This window comes from Rhinopithecus bieti, unplaced genomic scaffold (assembly GCF_001698545.2).
Source record: "Rhinopithecus bieti isolate Rb0 unplaced genomic scaffold, ASM169854v2 scaffold_6063, whole genome shotgun sequence".
Taxonomy (NCBI): domain Eukaryota; kingdom Metazoa; phylum Chordata; class Mammalia; order Primates; family Cercopithecidae; genus Rhinopithecus; species Rhinopithecus bieti.
The window spans coordinates 969,223-987,699 of record NW_016805186.1 but is presented as its reverse complement, the minus strand read 5'-3'; the positions used below and the strand labels follow the sequence as shown (position 1 = coordinate 987,699).

Below are 18,477 nucleotides of genomic sequence, written 5' to 3'. Positions count from 1 at the left end.
GGGATCCTCGTCACCAAGATCATTTAACAAATTTGGAAAACACGTAAGAACCAATAAAGGGGCACTGCTTGGAAACTGCACAACAATGTCAAATACTAGTTTTAAAGAATGGCAACTTTCATAGCAGCTCGTATTCACCACAGCCAAAAACTGCAAATGACCCAAATATCCATCAAAAGGACAACAGGCAAATAAATGGTGGTATATTCATAGACTGGAATGCTACAAAAGCAAAAAAAAGGATGAACTACTGATACCTGCCACAACACAGGTAGATCTCATAGACATTACATATGTGAAATCCAGTTGCCAGCTCCCCAAAATGCATACCAGTTATCTGAAGTTCAAAAGCAAGCAAAACTTTTAGTGATAGAAGTCAGAGCAATGATTAGCTGGGGGTGATGACTGACTGGAAAGGGGTAGGAGGGAATCTTTCAGGAGACAGATAACTTTTTTTTGGGGGACGGAGTTTCGCTCTTGTCGCCCAGGCTGGAGTGCAATGACGCAATCTCAGCTCACTGCAATATCCGCATCCCAGGTTCAAGTGATTCTTGTGCCTCAGCCTCCCGAGTAGCTGGGATTTGATTACAGGTGTGCGCCACCATGCCCTGCTAATTTTTGTATTTTTAGTAGAGATAGGGTTTCACCACATTGGCCAGGCTGGTCTCGAACTCCTGACCTCAGGTGATCCGCCTGTCTCAGCCTCCCAAAGTGCTGGAATTACAGGTGTGAAACGCTGCACCCGGCCCAAGATAGTGATTTTTTTAAAATGTAGGTAAATGGCCGGGCGTGGTAGCTCACGCCTGTAATCCCAGCACTTTGGGAGGCTGAGGCAAGAGGATCACGAGGTCAGGAGACGGAGACCATCTCGGCTAACACGGTGAAACCCCGTCTCTACTAAAACTATAGAAAATTAGCCAGGCGTGGTGGTGGGTACCGGTAATCCCAGCTACTCAGGAGGCTGAGGCAGGAGAATCGCTTGAACCTGGGAGGAGGAGGCTACAGTAAGCCAAGACCACACCAATGCACTCCAGCCTGGGGTGACAGAGGGAGAGTCTGTCTCAAAAAAGAAAAAAGAAAGACACAGTCTTGTTCTGTTGTGCAGGCTGAGTGCAGTGGCATAATCAAAGCCCACTGAAGCCTCCTAGGCTTGAGGGATCCTCCTGCCTTAGTCTCCCAAGTAGCTATGACTACAGAAATATGCTACCATGCCCAGCTAATTTTTTTTCCCCCCAGAGAGAAACGGTCTTGCTATGCTGCCCAGTCTGGTCTTCCAACTCCCGGCCTCAAGCCATCCTCCCGCCTCAGCGTTCCAAAGTGCTGGAATTATAGGCATGAGCCGCCATATCCAGCCTATACCATGTGTTTTATATGGAGGATGTCACTTCATCCTCACAACCCCCTCAGGGAGATTTTATTACTGTTTCTGTTTAAAGACTAGGAGACCAAGGCTCAAATCTGTAAAAGACCACAGAGATATCAGTAGCAGAGCTGACAGCAAAACTCCCATCTGATGTCAAGTCAAGCTATTAACAAATATACAATGCTACCTCTCAAGAAAACAGGAAGCAGAGGCAAGCCCCCCCCACCACAAAAACAACTAAGAAGCAAAGAGATAATACCAGAGAACAGAAACACACACTGTTCATAACAATGATCCTATGACATTTTTTAAAAAGTAAACTATATTTTATACTATTTAATCATGCAGACCAGACACAGAGAAATATTTACTATAACTCGGTAAGAAATCATATAAACACACGCACTTGCGCACGCACACACACACACACACACACACACACACACACACGCACTTTAAAACTCTGTGGCTCACCCCTGTATTCCCAGCACTTTGGGAGGCCAAGGTGGGCGGATCACTTGAGGCCAAGGGTTTGAGACTAGCCTGGGCAACATAGTGAAACCCCATCTCTACCAAAAATACAAAAATTAGCCAGGCATGGTGGCGCCTGCTCTAGAGGCTGAGGCGTGAGAATTGCTTGAACCTGGGAGGCAGAGGTTGCAGTGAGCCGACATTGTGCCACTGCACTCCAGCCTGCGCGACAGAGCAAGATTTCGTCTCAGAAAAAGAAAATAAAAAAGAGAGAATTCGATCTAAGTTGAATTAAATCTAATTAAATAAACACTGCCATGTAACATAGAACAACTTATTCACTATAAATGACTGCCATTCTTGCACAAGGTCTTATTAGCAATACTTTGTTGGTTACATTTATTCTATGTGCTTGAAGTGGCAAGATACAAAGAATATAATGTCATTTCTATCAAAATATTATCAGGCTTTATTAATTCTGATTGGACTACTTTCTAACTGATAAGTTCTATAGAACACTATATGTGAGGAAGCACTAAATTTAAAAGCTTTAAGTCAATCATAGGTTGACACTTTTGTAAAATAAATATGAAATGCAATAGTACTGTAGTATTACATACCCAGTAACGCAGTAATCTTATTTTTGTGAATAAATTACTAGAAAAATGAAAGGGAAAAAAAACCCAAAATACAAGTCCAAATTTCTTCTACTGTTTGATTCTACAGACATAAAATTGCTCTATTCAATAACTATAAATGCTTCTAAAATCTTACTCACAGCTTCTGTATTTCTCTCATCACAGACCAGCACCAGTTCACAGGCCACACTTAAGGAAACAGCGTTTAGGTCAGGCGCGGTGGCTCACGCCTATAATCCCAACCCTTTGGGAGGCTGAGGTGGGCGGATCACGAGGTCAAGAAATCAAGACCGTGCTGGCCAACATGGTGAAATTCTTTTCTCTACTAAAAATACAAAAATTAGCCAGGCGTGGTGGCATGCACCTGTAGTCCCAGCTACTGGGCAGGCTGAGGCAGGAGAATCGCTTGAACCTGGGAGGCGGAGGTTGCAGTGAGCCCAGATCACACCACCGCACTCCAGCTTGGTGACAGAGCAAGACTCCAACTCAAAAAAAAAAAGAAGAAAAAAAAAAAAAAACACTGTTTAGATAAATCAAATACCTAGTGTCTATGATAGAAGAGATTCAAATTTCACAAACCTGAATGGTTTCTAGTTGTGTCTTGCCTTTTGGAGAATTACTGACTGATGCTCCTGGGACCACAAGGAACTAACTTCATTTCTCAGTGCCAAACTTCAATAATTTGAAACACAGCAAGGCAGTAAGCAATGCTTATTCTGTTTTTGGTACCTGTATTTAGATTAACTCAAAACGTCTTTTTTCACATCAACAGTGCCACACTGTGTGAAATGTGTGAGCACGTTCCTATCTCAGGATCTTGTGCTGTAAATGGAAGAGTGGCATCGCAAAGGATTATCATTATAAAGAAGAGTTCTATAGAACAAATGTCACCACATCAGGAGATGACCAAGGTGCCTGTGACTCAAGACCAAAAATACAATCATTTCGTTTTGTTTTTTTTTTGAGACGGAGTCTCGCTCTGTCACCCAGGCTGGAGTGCAGTGGCCAGATCTTAGCTCACTGCAAGCTCCGCCTCCCGGGTTCACGCCATTCTCCTGCCTCAGCCTCCCGAGCAGCTGGGACTTTTGTATTTTTAGTAGAGACGGGGTTTCACTGTGTTAGCCAGGATGGTCTCGATCTCCTGACCTTGTGATCCGCCCGTCTCGGCCTCCCAAAGTGCTGGGATTACAGGCTTGAGCCACCACGCCCGGCCAAGCATTTCTTTTAAAGGAAGAATGTGGTTGCTGTTATGTTATAGGTTGAGAAGAAGAATTTTCCAGCTTAGAAAATAATCTTTATCTCCCCCCTTCCCTTCCTACCTACCTCAAATAAAAGAATACTTAAGATGAGCCATGACCTAGCAGAAAGGGATGATACTGGGTTCAAGCCAATTCTAATTTGCTAAATCACCGATCTTCACAATCTTTCATGCAGTGTGTTACTGAAGTCTTACGACTGCCCTAAGAAATTGTTATTTCATGGAGTAAGTCCACAGGCGGGCCTATAAAGTTATTTGAAAAGGAGATTCTGCCAATAATTACAAGTACCTATGCCAAAGCTCATCTAAAATGAAGTCAGATTCACAAACTTCCTTTTTTAAAGTCAGGGCCACACATTCAAAATCAGGCATTTGTGGTATATGCAACAATCCTAATACGATAAATTAATGAACTAATTAGTTTGAACAATGAACTAATAAGCAATAGTTATTAGTTCACTGTACAAGCAGTGAACTAATTTGTGAATGGAAGAACAAGCAGTTTTGAAAATATCAAAGTCTTCAATGAGTAAAATTATTTCACACATTTATTACCCATTAAGTACCTACCATACAAGTATTTACATTATAGAGCTATGTCAAGTATTTTGATAAACAAGCAGAAACATTTTTAGAACTTAATTTGATTTAAGCACCAGTCCTCTCGAAATATCTTCAACACAATCGCATGCTAAGCTTGAGATGAGGATGTCATCCATTCCTGTAGACATCACTATCTACCACCTCTGGACACAGCGACTTGACTGGTTTTTCTGGAAGTGGTACTGCATTAGCAACCTTACCGGCTATCTCTACTGACTGTGTGCCCAGAAAAAAGGGGTTCATTTTGGACCCAGAAAGTAACTACTGATTACTGGGAACATGTCTTCACTTCTCAGGAACCACACTCCTCAGTGGGAGTTTTGAGTACCACAGCCCAGGATTCTCACCTGAGTACGAAGCCTAGGTTTTGGGTTTTGGTTTTGTTTTGTTTTGAGACAAGTTATCTCTCTATTGCCCAGGCTTGAGTGCTGTGGTGTGACCATAGCTCACTCACCGCACCCTCGAACTCCTGGGCTCAAACAATCCTCCAGCCTCAGCCTCCCAAGTAGCTGGGACCACAGGCACGCGCAACCATGCCTGGCTGATTTTTTTTTTTTTGTAGAGATGGGGCCTGTCTTTGTTGCTGAGGTTGGTCTGGAACTCCTGGGCTCAGGCAATCATTCCACCTTGGCATCCCAATTTGCTGGGATTACAGGCATGAGCCACTGTGCCCAGCCAAAGCTTAGTTTTCATCAACGGCAGTGGTTCTCAACGTAGGGAGATTTTGCTCTCCATCCCCCAAGGCCACTTACAGGGATATATGGCAATGTCTGCAGAGACATTCTGAGTTTTGACAATTAGAGTGGGTGTGGGGATTTTACCAGCATCTAGTGGGCAGAAGCCATGGACGCCACTCAACATCCTACGATGCACAAGATAGCGCCCCCATGACAAAAGGTGAGCATTGTCACTGTGGAAAAACCCAGATGTGTGGTGTTATTTGTGCTCACCCTAAAATGACTATTTACCAGATCTTCTTTTTTCAGAAACAACTATCAAGATATTTCTGGCAAGGATCTGATTACCTGAATCTACCACATCATTCTTATATTTACCTGAAAGGAATATAGGATGTCTCTCCAAAGATTAATATTCTATATGCTTCTTCTGGAGTTCTCCCCAAATATATAACCTGTTTGGAAAAAAGAAGAAAAAGGCAATTTATTTCTAAGCGAAGGTACAGTGCTGTCACTGCGAAATCAATTTTGTCCAATTTCCAACCAACTGAGCTGGGTTCTCCAGCCTTCTCCAGGAGCCCAGGAATCACCCAGAATCCTGTCCACAGATTTCTTTTTTGTTTAAATCCTCCATTGCTGGTTTCTGTTGTTTGCAGCATGAGCCCTGACCAACAACTCTTCACAGCAACCTTTCGTGGTAAGACGCACGGTATTTTAAAAACAGATTTTCCAAATCAAGATGTTAGACTGATCCCATGCTTTTACCTCCCCTCCTTCCTGCAAGTCCACTGAAATGACAGCTCAGCAGCGTGTAGGAGATGGGGGCAGTAGAATGGGGTGAGGAGGAAAGAGACACAAAAGCAGAACACAGACGTGATTAACTCTGCCCATGGAGGTGTAAGGGCTTGCAATACGGAACAAGTTGATTATCCAACTGCACTTGCTTTTGACGCTCACTGACTTCTTTTGTCCTTAGAACTGTGCTATGCTTTGACTTTAATCTGGGAGAACACCTCAAGCATATTCTTCAGCATCTGAGGTCTATAGTTGGTGTTCCTTGCATTTCCAAACATTCCTTTTTTCCCCTTGACCTTTATTATTTGACTACTACGCGTAGGATTTTTGGTCTGCAGTCATTTCCTCTCGATAGTTTCTAGATAATGTTCCCATGTCTTCTCACTTCTAGTGTTACAGAAGTATTTTACTGGTCTGAGTATCTCTGACTGCTCCTTACAAGTAACCTGTTTGTTCTAGAAATGTGGAGTTTGAGACTTTTACCACCATCTCTCTAAATAAGTCCTCTCCCTACCCCTATTACATTTGCCTGGGACTTCAGAATCTTCCTGCAGGGCCCTTTCAACTAATGTATGGAAGGTTGGGGTTTGCGGGGGTCGTGGTGGGGAGGAGACACAACATTAAATCTGGCACTTACATTATCACCAAAATTAGGTTGAACTCCAAAGATTACCTTGGGGAAATAGATTTTAAATTTCACTAACAAAAAAAAGAAATCACTAAAAAAAAGGTTAATTGCAAACTTTTTTATCTCCATTATTTAACATGATACATGTGACCCGTCTCCACAACCAAATGGGAAGCATTCTGAGGTTGGGACCCATGCCTTACGATTTCATTACACACCAATTGGATTCACTGATTTACTTAGCTTAACCCACATCTACTTACAATAGTTAGGAACATTTTAAATATTTCATCAAAGTTGATACCAATGTGAAAGTATCACTGGACTAAGAGAAATTTTTCAAAACTCAAAGATCCAGCAAGGATCTTAGAAACTCAGAAACAGACATATCCTAAAACTAGTCATAAGCACTGACTCAGCTTCCAAAGGGCATTTCACCAATTTTCTGACTCAAGACTCATAAACGGAAAATTTTCCCAATGACTAGCCTGTTTCTGTTTCTTTTTTTTTTTTTTTTTTTTTTTGAGATGGAGTTTCACTCTTGTGCCCAGGCTGGAGTTGCAAAGCGCGATCTCAGCTCACTGGCAACTCCACCCTCCCAGTTCAAGCAATTCAAGCAATTCTCCTGCCTCAGCCTCCCGAGTAGCTGGAACAATAGGCGTGCACCACCAAGCCTGGCCAGTTTTTTGTATTTTTAGTACAGATGGGGTTTCACCATGTTTGCCAGGCTGGTCTCAAACTCCTGACCTCAGGTGATCCGCCCGCCTCGGCCTCCCAAAGTACTGGGATTATAGACATGAGCCACCATGCCCGGCCTACACACAGATCTTCTAAGCATCAGCTTGTAAGTCATGAAAAGTAATACATTTTAAAAATCCAGCTTGTTTTTTCCAAATTCCCTTATTCCCTTCCAGTCTCCAATGCATCTATGCCTCTTCTAACACTTACCAGATAACATCAGTAAAGTCTTTCATTTTCTCCATTCTATTTTAAGACTTCCTAGCAGATTAAAAAAACAAAAACAAAAAAAAAAACTTAAAACTGGCCAGGTGCGGTGGCTCACGCCTGTAATCCCAGGACTTCGGGAGGCCATCGTGGGCAGATCACGAGGTCAGGAGATGGAGACCATCCTGGCTAACAAAGTGAAATCCCATCTCTACTAAAAATACAAAATATTACCCGGGCACAGTGGCAGGCGCCTGTAACCCCAGCTACTCAGGAGGCTGAGGTAGGAGAATCGCTTGAACCCAGGAGGCGGGGGCTGCAGTGAGCCAAGATCGTGCCACTGCACTCCAGCCTAAGCGACAGAGTAAGAGTCCATCTCAAAAAACAAAAACAAAAACAAAAAAACAAAATCCTAAAACCAAATAAAAAAACACCTTGAAGCCAGTAAGAATGAGAATAGGGTTTGATTCATTTGTGTATTAAAATGAAATCTAGAGACCCTTTTAGGAATTTCTCTAAATTTCTAAGGCCTTCTCTCAAATTCTACAAATTTTTCCTTAAGCACCAATTTAAGATAATTTTTCCTACTTGTGATTGCTGTTCTTTGGGTTCTTTAATTAGTAAAACTGCAATGGTATTACTTTCTCCTAACTTTCAAAACAAAAATAGTCTCTAATACATTAAGCACTGTGGTTTAGCCTTGGAACACTAGTTTGATTCAAAGAACCGCAAGAACAATGTAAAATTTTTTCCTGTGGGGGAAAAAAACCCTAAATTCCTGATGATGAACTTTAAAAGACTGTAATTTAAAAATCCAGTTGGGGAATGCCTGCACATAAAAAATAATGTCAAGTATAATTAGATAAACTGAAGGAAGTTTGCAGATGCAGAATAATTCCACTTATGTAACGATCAAAGACATATTTGCCAATCTGTAACTTTCACCTTCTTTTCTTTTTTGGCCAGGCATGAAGGAAGTAACTTTCACTTTTACACCTACTCATCTTGCCGATTCAAAAGGCCTTCCCAAATGAAATCATTCTACATTTGTGACTAAAGAAGAATCCTGTAAATGACTCCTACATTAACACAAATTCTCAGATTAGTAAACTCTAAATTGATGCAACTTATGATCTATCACCGTGCTTCTGGCAGTCTGGACACTTGGCGTTTCTCAAATTCTTTTGATATATTTTCATGAGGAGCAATATATATAGAATGCCCACTCTAATTCCACAGTGCTAGTTAAGAACAGGAAACAACAAATGATGACCAAGAGAGCTGCTGACCAGTTGTGATCGCCAGCTTCCCAGACAACCCCAGAGAGTCTCGTCTGCTGGCATGTCCACCCTTGTGCGGTCCCCTCCCACAGTGAACAGGGTGTCCCATGTAACGAACAGGATACTGTAGTAAGAGGGTGTGGTTTTGCAGACTAGATCATAAAAGAGGTAGCTACTGTCTTGCTTTCTCTTAGAACCCTCGCTCTGGGTACAGCAAGCTGTTATTTTGGGAGGATACTCAAGCAGTCCACGTGGTATGGAAGAGAGGCCTCCTGCCAGCAATTGGCACTAACCTGCCATGTATGTGACTGAGCCCCCTTAGACGTGGACCCTCCAGGTGAGTGCAGCCCAGACACGGCCCAGAACCAGACCAGACCCATCCAAGTTAAGCAACTCCCAGATGCCTAACTCACAGACATGGTCTGAGACAATGTGTCCTGTCGTTTTAAGTCACAAAGTTTTGCAGTCATTCGCTGGGCAGCAATAGTGAGCAGTAGCACACTCAATGAGTAAGGAAATGGCCATTTCCATTTGTTAAAAGTGAATAAACAAATACATGAGGCGTAAGCACAGAGACGTAGCTTAGGAAGCATCAGTAAGACCTTGTTTCTCTAGGATAAAGACTCTCTGAACGGCAAACACACACACACACACACACACACACACACACACACACACAAATACTATGGTTGAAAATGCTTGAGACTGGTGTGGTTTTCGAAGTCATGGTACAAAGTTCTTTTTTTGCTGAACAATACCTCAACCAATCCCAGGACTTCCCACCACCCCCATTTTCTAAAATCACCATCTGCACGCCCGAGACCCTGTGAGAACGCTGGACCCCTTGATTACTGACATACGTTTCAAAACCTGGAAGGTACTGAACTAGCAGTGATGGAAGAACAAGCAACTGAAGCAAAGGATCCCAACTGCATTACTTCTCCTTTCAATGTTTCAATGCTGACAGGCGAAATCATGGAAACCCATTTAGACACGTGCTTCCTATTTCTACTAGTATGTGCAGGATTCTGAAGCTTTATTTATATACTTAGAGAGCCTCGGTACAATTTACAACCCAAACGTCACACAAAAGTCATTGCACCCTAGAGCTGACAGCGACAAAGGATACTGAAATTCCAGCAACAAATGTGGCAGCCTGAGTAACCAGGAAATCCTGGAGAGATGTCACAATGTTTCCAGCACTTAAAGGCTCTTGTGACTATTTTCATGTCAGCCAGATGATACAGTCTTTCCTACGCCAAGAATTTGATTGATCATAAAAAAAAAAAAAAATTCTCTCCAGATTAACAAAGAATGCTCGCAAATCAACGCAAGTTGAAGACAGGCTTACACATTCAACTGCTCAGTAAAAAAGGTGAGCAGGGGAAAGAACACAGAGAATAAAAAGTAAATAAAAGAAAATCACTTTCATAGCTCCTGCACAAAACTGGTTAAGAAAAAAACTGTCGTTAAAAAAAACCTCAGATGAACTTACATTTCAATAGTTTTAACTTTTAAAATTACTTTTACTTATGTATATACAGTAGGTTAGCATAACGACGCTCAATTTCGACAAAATGAAACTGGAAGTTCAGAGTAGCAAACACGTATCTACCAACTCTGCTAATAAAAACAGTGAATTGGCCCTGGGTATTAGTACACATTTGAGTGGTAGGGACATTTTTTAAAGACAAAGTAAATAATCTTGGTTTTTTTAAAAAATGGAATTTCCTAATTTTTAACCATAGAGTAAAAAAAAAAACCCACAACTATTTATAATGCTCTGTGAGTTTCATAAAACTGGCAGGCTACAACTTTCCAGACCTTGGCATCAACTACTTATCCAAGATCACACTGCCTATTATTGCTGGAAGAGGGCCTGTTTCTCGGGCTGTATTATGGACAGGAACTCATCCTATCTAACACAAGGGCCAGAACAAGGGCAGGACCCAAAATTCCAGAAAGCTTAACGGACCTGCAGTCAAGGATCTGAAGCCGTCGGAGAGCCGTTTCTCCTCACTTCTTCCCCAAGTTAACAGCACCCAGCGAGCACCACAGGCAGTGGAAACGCCCGTCAGGAGCCCTCGGGTGGCAAGGGAAGTCAAACTGTGATGCAGTGTGAGCAGGGCGGCCAGCTGCCTCCCACGGGGCCGGCTCCCAAGGCAACACCAGCTTCCCACTGAGGGCCTGTGCCATCCCTTTGCTCAGCCCAGTTCGCCTTACACTAGCTGGGGCCTGGCTACTTCTGACAGTTGCCTCGTGCTGTTTGCCCTGCCTTTCACGGATGCCCAGGAGGGTGTCATGACCTCATTCTGTCCTCCAGCCTCTGCGGTCCCATCTGCGCAGCTGTTTGTTGAACTGGATTCTTATCCAAGGCGTCTAGATCCTCATTCTCTGCTCCCTTGTCTTAACTTCCCAACTGATCCTTTCCTCCTACAGGCAGCTCAACCCAGCACTGGCTACTCTGAGTCCAAGAAAATTAAATCATTTAAAAAGTGGGAACACAGATTCAAAAGATCATCATTAAATAACAAAGTCTCTGAGCTCTTATTATACCTGTAGAGGCAATCTCAAATTTACTGCAATTTAAAATTCTACTCACAGATTGCTGAGTTACTATATTCTTAAATTTAATTTAGTATCATTTTCAACACAAATGCTTACAAGGTAAGCCATTCTTATAGCTATACAAACTGCTTAAACATAAAAAATAATTATATGCAGTGATAAATTCTGAACAGGGAACCTACATGTTACAATTAGCTCCACCAAAGTAATCTATTAAACATTAGAGGAAAGCAAATTTGCAAGCTATGTGCCAAAAGTTTGCTTGTGTCATTTATTTTATACACAAAATGCTTGGCATTTATTTTACACACAGAAAGATGTCAGACATGGTGGTTAATTTCCCAGGCTAGCCCTCAAAAGTACATTTAACCCATAGAAGAGATGAATACCATGTATCTTCAGAAAACCTAACTGCTGTGGCAGGAAGATGTAACCAAAGTTGAAAGACAAATACCATTATGTTCTCACTCATATGGAGAAGCCAAGTAAGTTGATTTTATGGAGGCCAAGAGTAAAATAGGAATTACCAGAGGCTGGGAAGGGCGTTGTGTGGTCAGGGGGAGTGAAGAGAGGTTGGTTCGTTGGTACAAATGTACAGTTAGAAGAAACAAGTTCTAGTGTTAACGCAGTAGTGTGACTACAGTTTACAATAACTTACTGTGTATTTCGAAATAGGAAGATTTAAAATGCTCTCAACACAAAAGAAATGACAAATGTTTCAGGTGATGGATACCACAACTGCCCTAATTTGGCTGTCACACATTATATGCATTTATCAAACTATCACATGTACCCCATAAATATGTACAATTATGTATCAATAAAAAAGTTTAAAATTGTATGTAAACATAAAACATATATGTACACAACACCCATCTGTACATATACACACACGTGCACATGTCCTATTTCTATAAATATAAAAGTTTCTTTTAAAAGATTTTCTACATTTCTCAAGAGTACAAATATGGATTTTGTGTATGACATTTTACAACAAAATTAACAAAACAAAATTTCCAACTTTTCTTTCCAAAAGGATCTTTTTTATTATGAATTTGTTTTGAAAAGCGCTTAAAAATTTCCTCTTAAAATTTCACCTTTACTTTGAAATGACAGGTTAAGTATCATTACCCCACAATCTGGCTAGGTCACAGCCACTGGCTCAAACAGGGCAGCAAACTTATTTTTAAAATAATATAGTATGTTTACCTTTTGTGAATAAGCAAACAAAAGCTCAAGTCATCTTTCACATTTTCAGCTCTTACAGTGGTGCAAAAGATTTTAGCTTCACTCTAATTTGTCACCTAAGAGTCTACCATTCAGATAGCTGAACGGGAAAGCCGTGTACCGGGCCGCGTGAAGAGCGGTGCTTCCAAACACAACAAAGACAAAAGAGTTCTCAACTCGCTCTTCTCACTTCTTGAAACACACGACGCCTGACCGTCTGTCAGAAGGACTAACTGTGGGCATGTCAATTCATATTTTACACATTTGTGAAGCCTCACCTCTTCTGTTTTTAAGATAAAAAATAAATATAACACTTTATTTCCATGCCATAAAGGATTATCTCACACTCTCTGCCCATCCCACATTAGGTCTTTCTGTGTATACAAGGATGACGGAAACATGGTTCCTTTCAGAAGCCCTGAATTTTAAAAGGACTGATAAAAATAGTCAGTCAGTCTATTTGGAATATTTCCTTCCTAAAGATTCCTCCTCCAGATTTTTTTGGTTTTGTTTTAACATTACCATGCCAAGTCAAACACTCTCCAAAATTCCCGACAACTCCAGAAAACGTTATCAAGGATGCGGATCAATCTATAGGGAACTATCACTCATCTCTACAAATCTTTAACCAGAGGATTTAATACATTTTAACCAGATCAAAGCTTCACTTGCTTTGATGTTTTGTCTTTTGAGGTGTCCATATTTTATCTTGACACTGCTTTTCTACTATGAATCCATTTCCTTTTCTTGGAAGTTTTTCTCCTGCTTCCCTGCCTATCAACATTACAGTTCCCAATTCCTATTTTAGCAGCCAGCTATGGCTGCAAAGGCTTCTGTCACAGCCAAGAGCTATAATCCTCCTGCCAAGCTAGCTCCTCACTGGGTAGAGTAATAAATGCGAGTGAAGATCCAAATTTGCTTACCTGGCATCCCCCTAACCAATCAAATCAGTACTAACCTGAAGGTGTGACATTCTGGAAGGATTTCTAAACCTAAAGATATGTTAACTACAGAAAAATAAGCTTCTGTGGGCCAAAATACAACCATAAACAAAGTCAAAAGGCCAAAATACGCCAAAAAAATTTCAGTAAGTACGTCAAGGGGCTGTGGTTTGTTCACTAGTAGTTTAAAAACAATAGCAACAAGACTTAGAAAGAGTGATTTCTTATTTATAAACTTATCACATGTTCTGTTTCTGTTTTTAAGACAACCCTAGACTGAGTTCCCACCACGCCCACAGCCCCCTTCAGAGGGGTTCTTCATACGGCAGTCCCTGTGCCTGGCTCCTCAAGATGCTACCATCTCAGGGACATCTCATCCGACCAGAGACAGTGACTGACCCAGAAGTAGCCCAGCCTGGCCCCTCTGCTCTGGAGTTCTGCTCAGGAGCACTGCCTCCTACATGGAACTTCAGCCATCCAGACTTGGTCTAGAGCAGTGTAAAGGCAAGATACACAAAGAAGGGTTGGAACTTTTTCTGTCACACTAAGGACCCTTCTCCAGGGTTCCCTTTAATATTTTATGAATCTCAAGAATTCTGGCTGAATCCCTTTTTCTATAAAGCTGTCACGATTTATTTTAATCTATGAGGCTCCTCTCCCCACTGACTGGCCAAGTAATAAGACCAAATGTCCCAGTTAAAACACCCACTTCTCCATACTCTTTTTCTTTCTTGGGGTGACACACAGACTTTCTTTTTTTTCTTTCTTTCTTTCTCTTTTTTTCTTTTTTTTTTGAGATGGGGTCTCATTCTGTTGGCTGGAGCACAGTGGTGCGATCTCGACTCACTGCAACCTCTGCCGCCCACGTTCAAGCAATTCTCCTGCCTCATCTTCCTGAGTTGCTGCGATTACAGGTGCCTGCCACCACACCTGCCAAACTACTAAAACTTTCTTTTTTTTTAGGCTTTTGCTGCAAGCACAAGAAACACCAAGAGAGGCTGGGAGAAAGGAAAACACCAATACATCTGGGTAAGCTTATGAAACCAAATTTTAATAGACAGAATCTATAACCTATGTTTCATACTTTCAGGGATGAAAATACATTTTGAAGTTTTCTCAGAAACTTTTTGTTTTTTTTTGGAGACAAAGTCTCACTCACTGTCACCCAGGCTGGAGTGCAGTGGCACAATCTCAGCTCAGGGCAATTTCCAACTCCCAGATTCAAGGGATTCTCCTGCCTCAGCCTCCCGAGCAGCTGGGACTACAGGCGTGCGCCACCACACCCAGCTAATTTTTGTATTTTTAGTAGAGACAGGATTTCACCATGTTGGGCAGGCTGATCTCGTACCCTGACCTCAAACGATCTGCCTGCCTCAGCCTCCCAATCAGAAGCATTTAATTCAACTACTTTTGTGAGCATAAATAGGAACACAAAACAAAGACCTTAATCACTGCTGTTAATGATATACCTTAAACATAAAAAGGAAAATTATTAAATCTTGAGGTACAATTTCAACTAGTATCACCAACTTTTGGACTAGGCTTTGTAAATTCCAGATTATCAAACTGTACTCCAGAAAATAATTTTAAAAGGGTCCGGTAAGGCACGCCAGAGATAAGGAGCAAGCTAGAAGTGGGGAAGAAAGAACTTAAAGAGCTCCAACAGCAACCCTGTTTTTCAAGTCTAGGAGAGAGTAACTATTCCACTGATGGTGGGGTGGGGGTGGAAGAAATATCCCCTGGCCACTCCCCACTGAACAGAGTGGCTTTCTTACCACCAAACACATGGGGGTACTACTCTGGAGGAACTCTAAGCTGGCTCTGGAAAAATGGCAGCGTTCAGGGCCCCTGCAGATGAATCCACTGGGTGCCAAACAAAATATGACTCTTCAAAAAACAAATCTTTTCCATCATAGTTACAAATAAATGAAATTCACAACTCTTATGTAAATACTGCTATTCCAAGCACATTTCCAATGATCCCAATGGAGCACTTGATGGCATATGTATGTAATCCGTTCAGTATGTAACCCATCTTCCAACAACACTGACATCCCATGGCCTCCTGCTAGATGTTTGGATAAGAAAGGAGATGACCTTAATTAGGGGGAAAATGCCTAGATTCAAATTTTATAAAGCACTCAAGTGATGTGCTTTAATTTTCTTAAAAATTTTTAGAAAATTAATAGTGGGGTCCTGCCCCCAGTAAGATGATTTTACAATTCACTAAATGGATCACGAGTGAATAGAAATGCTTTGGAGCACGACTTTCCAAAATTAAGTGCCATAAAACATAAACCTTTGCCAGAGTAGTTGGTCACTTTTTAAAAAAATATAGACTTTTTTCCCCGAGCAGTTTTAGGTTCACAGTAAAACTAAGTGGAAGGTACAGGAGATCTCTCATCTACCTGCTCCTTCCACATAAGCACAGCTTCCTTGAGTTGGTCAATTTTTTAAAAGCAATACATGTTCTTGCTGGAGAGAAATCAAGACATTATCTTGATTTCAAAATTCCGACTGCAAATGTAAAGAACCACTGTTGTGTGCATTTTTATGAATACATTAGGAAAACAAATACTTACCATGTAGCATCCAACAAGGAAGGCAGCATTTGCTTGTTTTCTCTGATCAGAGCCAGTAAAATGAACAATTTTCTTCCTTAACATTGTAATGGACTGCATAAAATAAATAGCTGTTAGCATTTTCTTTTAATTTCAAGTCTTCCACAATTTCATTTTGTGATGAAGATTAATTCCAAATCCCACAATGTATAACCATTCGCATTATTAGCAAGACCTTTGAAAAGATTAACATTGATACCCACAAATACCATATACCTTCCCATAAAAAGGTACATTCTAGGATGAGAATGGACATACAATTAGAAGAGGGGAGGAGACATGAATGGACATATGCTTCAAGCACGGGCTGCCTCTGAAAGAACAAAGCAAGAGTGGTAGAAAAGACAACCTTTCCTTCTGTTTGGGTTTTAAAGAAATCTGCCCCCAAAGCCTTTAAGTTAAAATAAAAAGGTATACAGAATCGTCTACAGTGTTATAAGTCAGGGCAGTGAACAACCAGGGGAGGCGTGTGCAGAGACCAGAACTGGAAGACAGCATGGAGGGCTGCTGTGAGGTGCCGCCAGTGCACTGCTCCTGACCTGGTGATCAAGATAATCATCTATGTATATTCCCTTTGTGAAAGTTTACCGAGCTCTACATCCATGGTGTGTACATATTTCTATTTATGTTAAAAAATTTTCTGGCAGGTGTGGTGGCTTATGCCTGTAATCCCAGTACTTGGGGAGGCTGAGGCGGACAGATCACGAGGTCAGGAGTTGGAGACTAGCCTGACCAACATGGTGACACTCCATCTCTACTAAAAATACAAATATTAGCTGGGCGTGGTGGCGTGGTGGCGCTGCACGCGCCTGCAATCCCAGCTACTCAGGAGGCTGAGGCAGGAGAATCTTTTGAACCAGGGAGGTGGAAGTTACAGTGAACCCAGATGATCCATTGCACTCCAGCCTGGGCAACAAGACCGAAACTCCGTCTCAGGAAAGAAAAAAAAAAAAAAAGAAAAGGAAGAAGGAAAAAAGGACTGAAACATTTTTGGTTGACCCAAAGACTATAAAAGTCCACAGATGGTTGAGTACAGGAAAAAAAATTTTTTTTCCAAAATTAAAGCAAAGGAACAAATGCTGGGGGAAGAGAGAGTTATTTTTAGCTTCCTAGCCCTGCATGAAACAAAAGATCTGCCACTGGCAACTGGAAAAAGGAGGGAGAACTCAAATGCACAAGGCCATAAATAGTTATACTCCTATTTAACAAAGGCAAAAAAGAAGAGTCTCCAGCTTTGTAGCAATATGTAGTCAATAGAGCTTTGATGGTCAAGGAAAAACATCTGCCTTACCCATCAATTTTTAATTAAAGCATGTTAAAATTCTAATTAAAAATAAATTTTATTTCCTCTCTGTATTCAATTAAAGTTTTTTTTTAAGTGCCTGTCCCAAAAAGCAGTATTTTCTAGTTGAGAATTTACAGTGACTGATTTGGAACTGCTAGTAAGCAGTACATACATAACTTCCTACCGTGCATGGCCAACAATTCAGTGTTTTACATACATGAATGTGGTCTAAGTTCAAACCAATACAAATACACTTGTGTAACTCTCGGTGATACAGCCTTAATGACGCACTATTTGCCCTAGATTCTCATGCCCCTTAATTGTATGTATGAAGGATTATGTCGTACAATATCATGGGAGTTTCAAAATAGGAGAGAAAATAAGATGAGTTCATCTTTCTTGTTAGTTTGCTATCACTTGCCATCAAAATGAAGGCAGAAAGAATACTGGCTAGAGCAAGGGAAGAGTTTCTCTTGTTAGGTTTCAGTTCTATTAGGTCAGACAACACGAGTTTCACTTAATTAACTGATTCCCACTTTGGCTTTTCAAGTATTTGGGCATCACTAATTCAAACTAGAACCAAATGACTCAAACTTAAACTGTCCATTCAAAATTCTAGAAAACAAATATATACAGTATGATCTTATAAAACAAAAAAAGGCCGGGCGCGGTGGCTCAAGCCTGTAATCCCAGCACTTTGGGAGGCCGAGACGGGCGGATCACGAGGTCAGGAGATCGAGACCATCCTGGCTAACACGGTGAAACCCCGTCTCTACTAAAAAAATACAAAAAACTAGCCGGGCGAGGTGGCGGGCGCCTGTAGTCCCAGCTACTCCGGAGGCTGAGGCAGGAGAATGGCGTAAACCTGGGAGGCGGAGCTTGCAGTGGGCTGAGATCCGGCCACTGCACCCCAGCCTGGGCGACAGAGCAAGACTCCGTCTCAAACAAAAACAAAAAACAAAAAAAAACAAAAAACAAAAAAAAACAAAACAAAACAAAAAAAAAGTGCATGTTCCAACCACCACTGCAGTGAAAAACACGGCATTTCCTTTTTAAAAATAGATGTTTTCCTTACTTTCGTCCCCATATCAAGCTAACAATGATTACTTAAGTCAAATCTTAAATAAAGACTTTACCTTTAATTTCTTATTTATCTTGCAACAATATCTGTAAACCA

General features: G+C 41.3%; 1 protein-coding gene across 14 annotated transcripts in view; it reads right to left on the bottom strand.

The window, feature by feature from the left end:
• The window catches only part of CDC14B (cell division cycle 14B), a 141,363-nt gene that overhangs the window by 70,690 nt on the left and 52,196 nt on the right, over positions 1–18,477 (bottom strand). For all 14 annotated transcript variants that reach the window (XR_001885468.1, XR_001885469.1, XR_001885467.1 and 11 more), the window contains exons 4-5: positions 15,977–16,069; positions 5,389–5,465 (exon numbers count right to left, since the gene is read on the bottom strand). Coding sequence is in view for 9 of the 14 variants with exons in the window: in XM_017871491.1 (XP_017726980.1) it covers positions 5,389–5,465; positions 15,977–16,069 (170 nt within the window). In the remaining 5 variants the exon portion in view is untranslated. The remainder of the gene's footprint in view (positions 1–5,388; positions 5,466–15,976; positions 16,070–18,477) is intronic.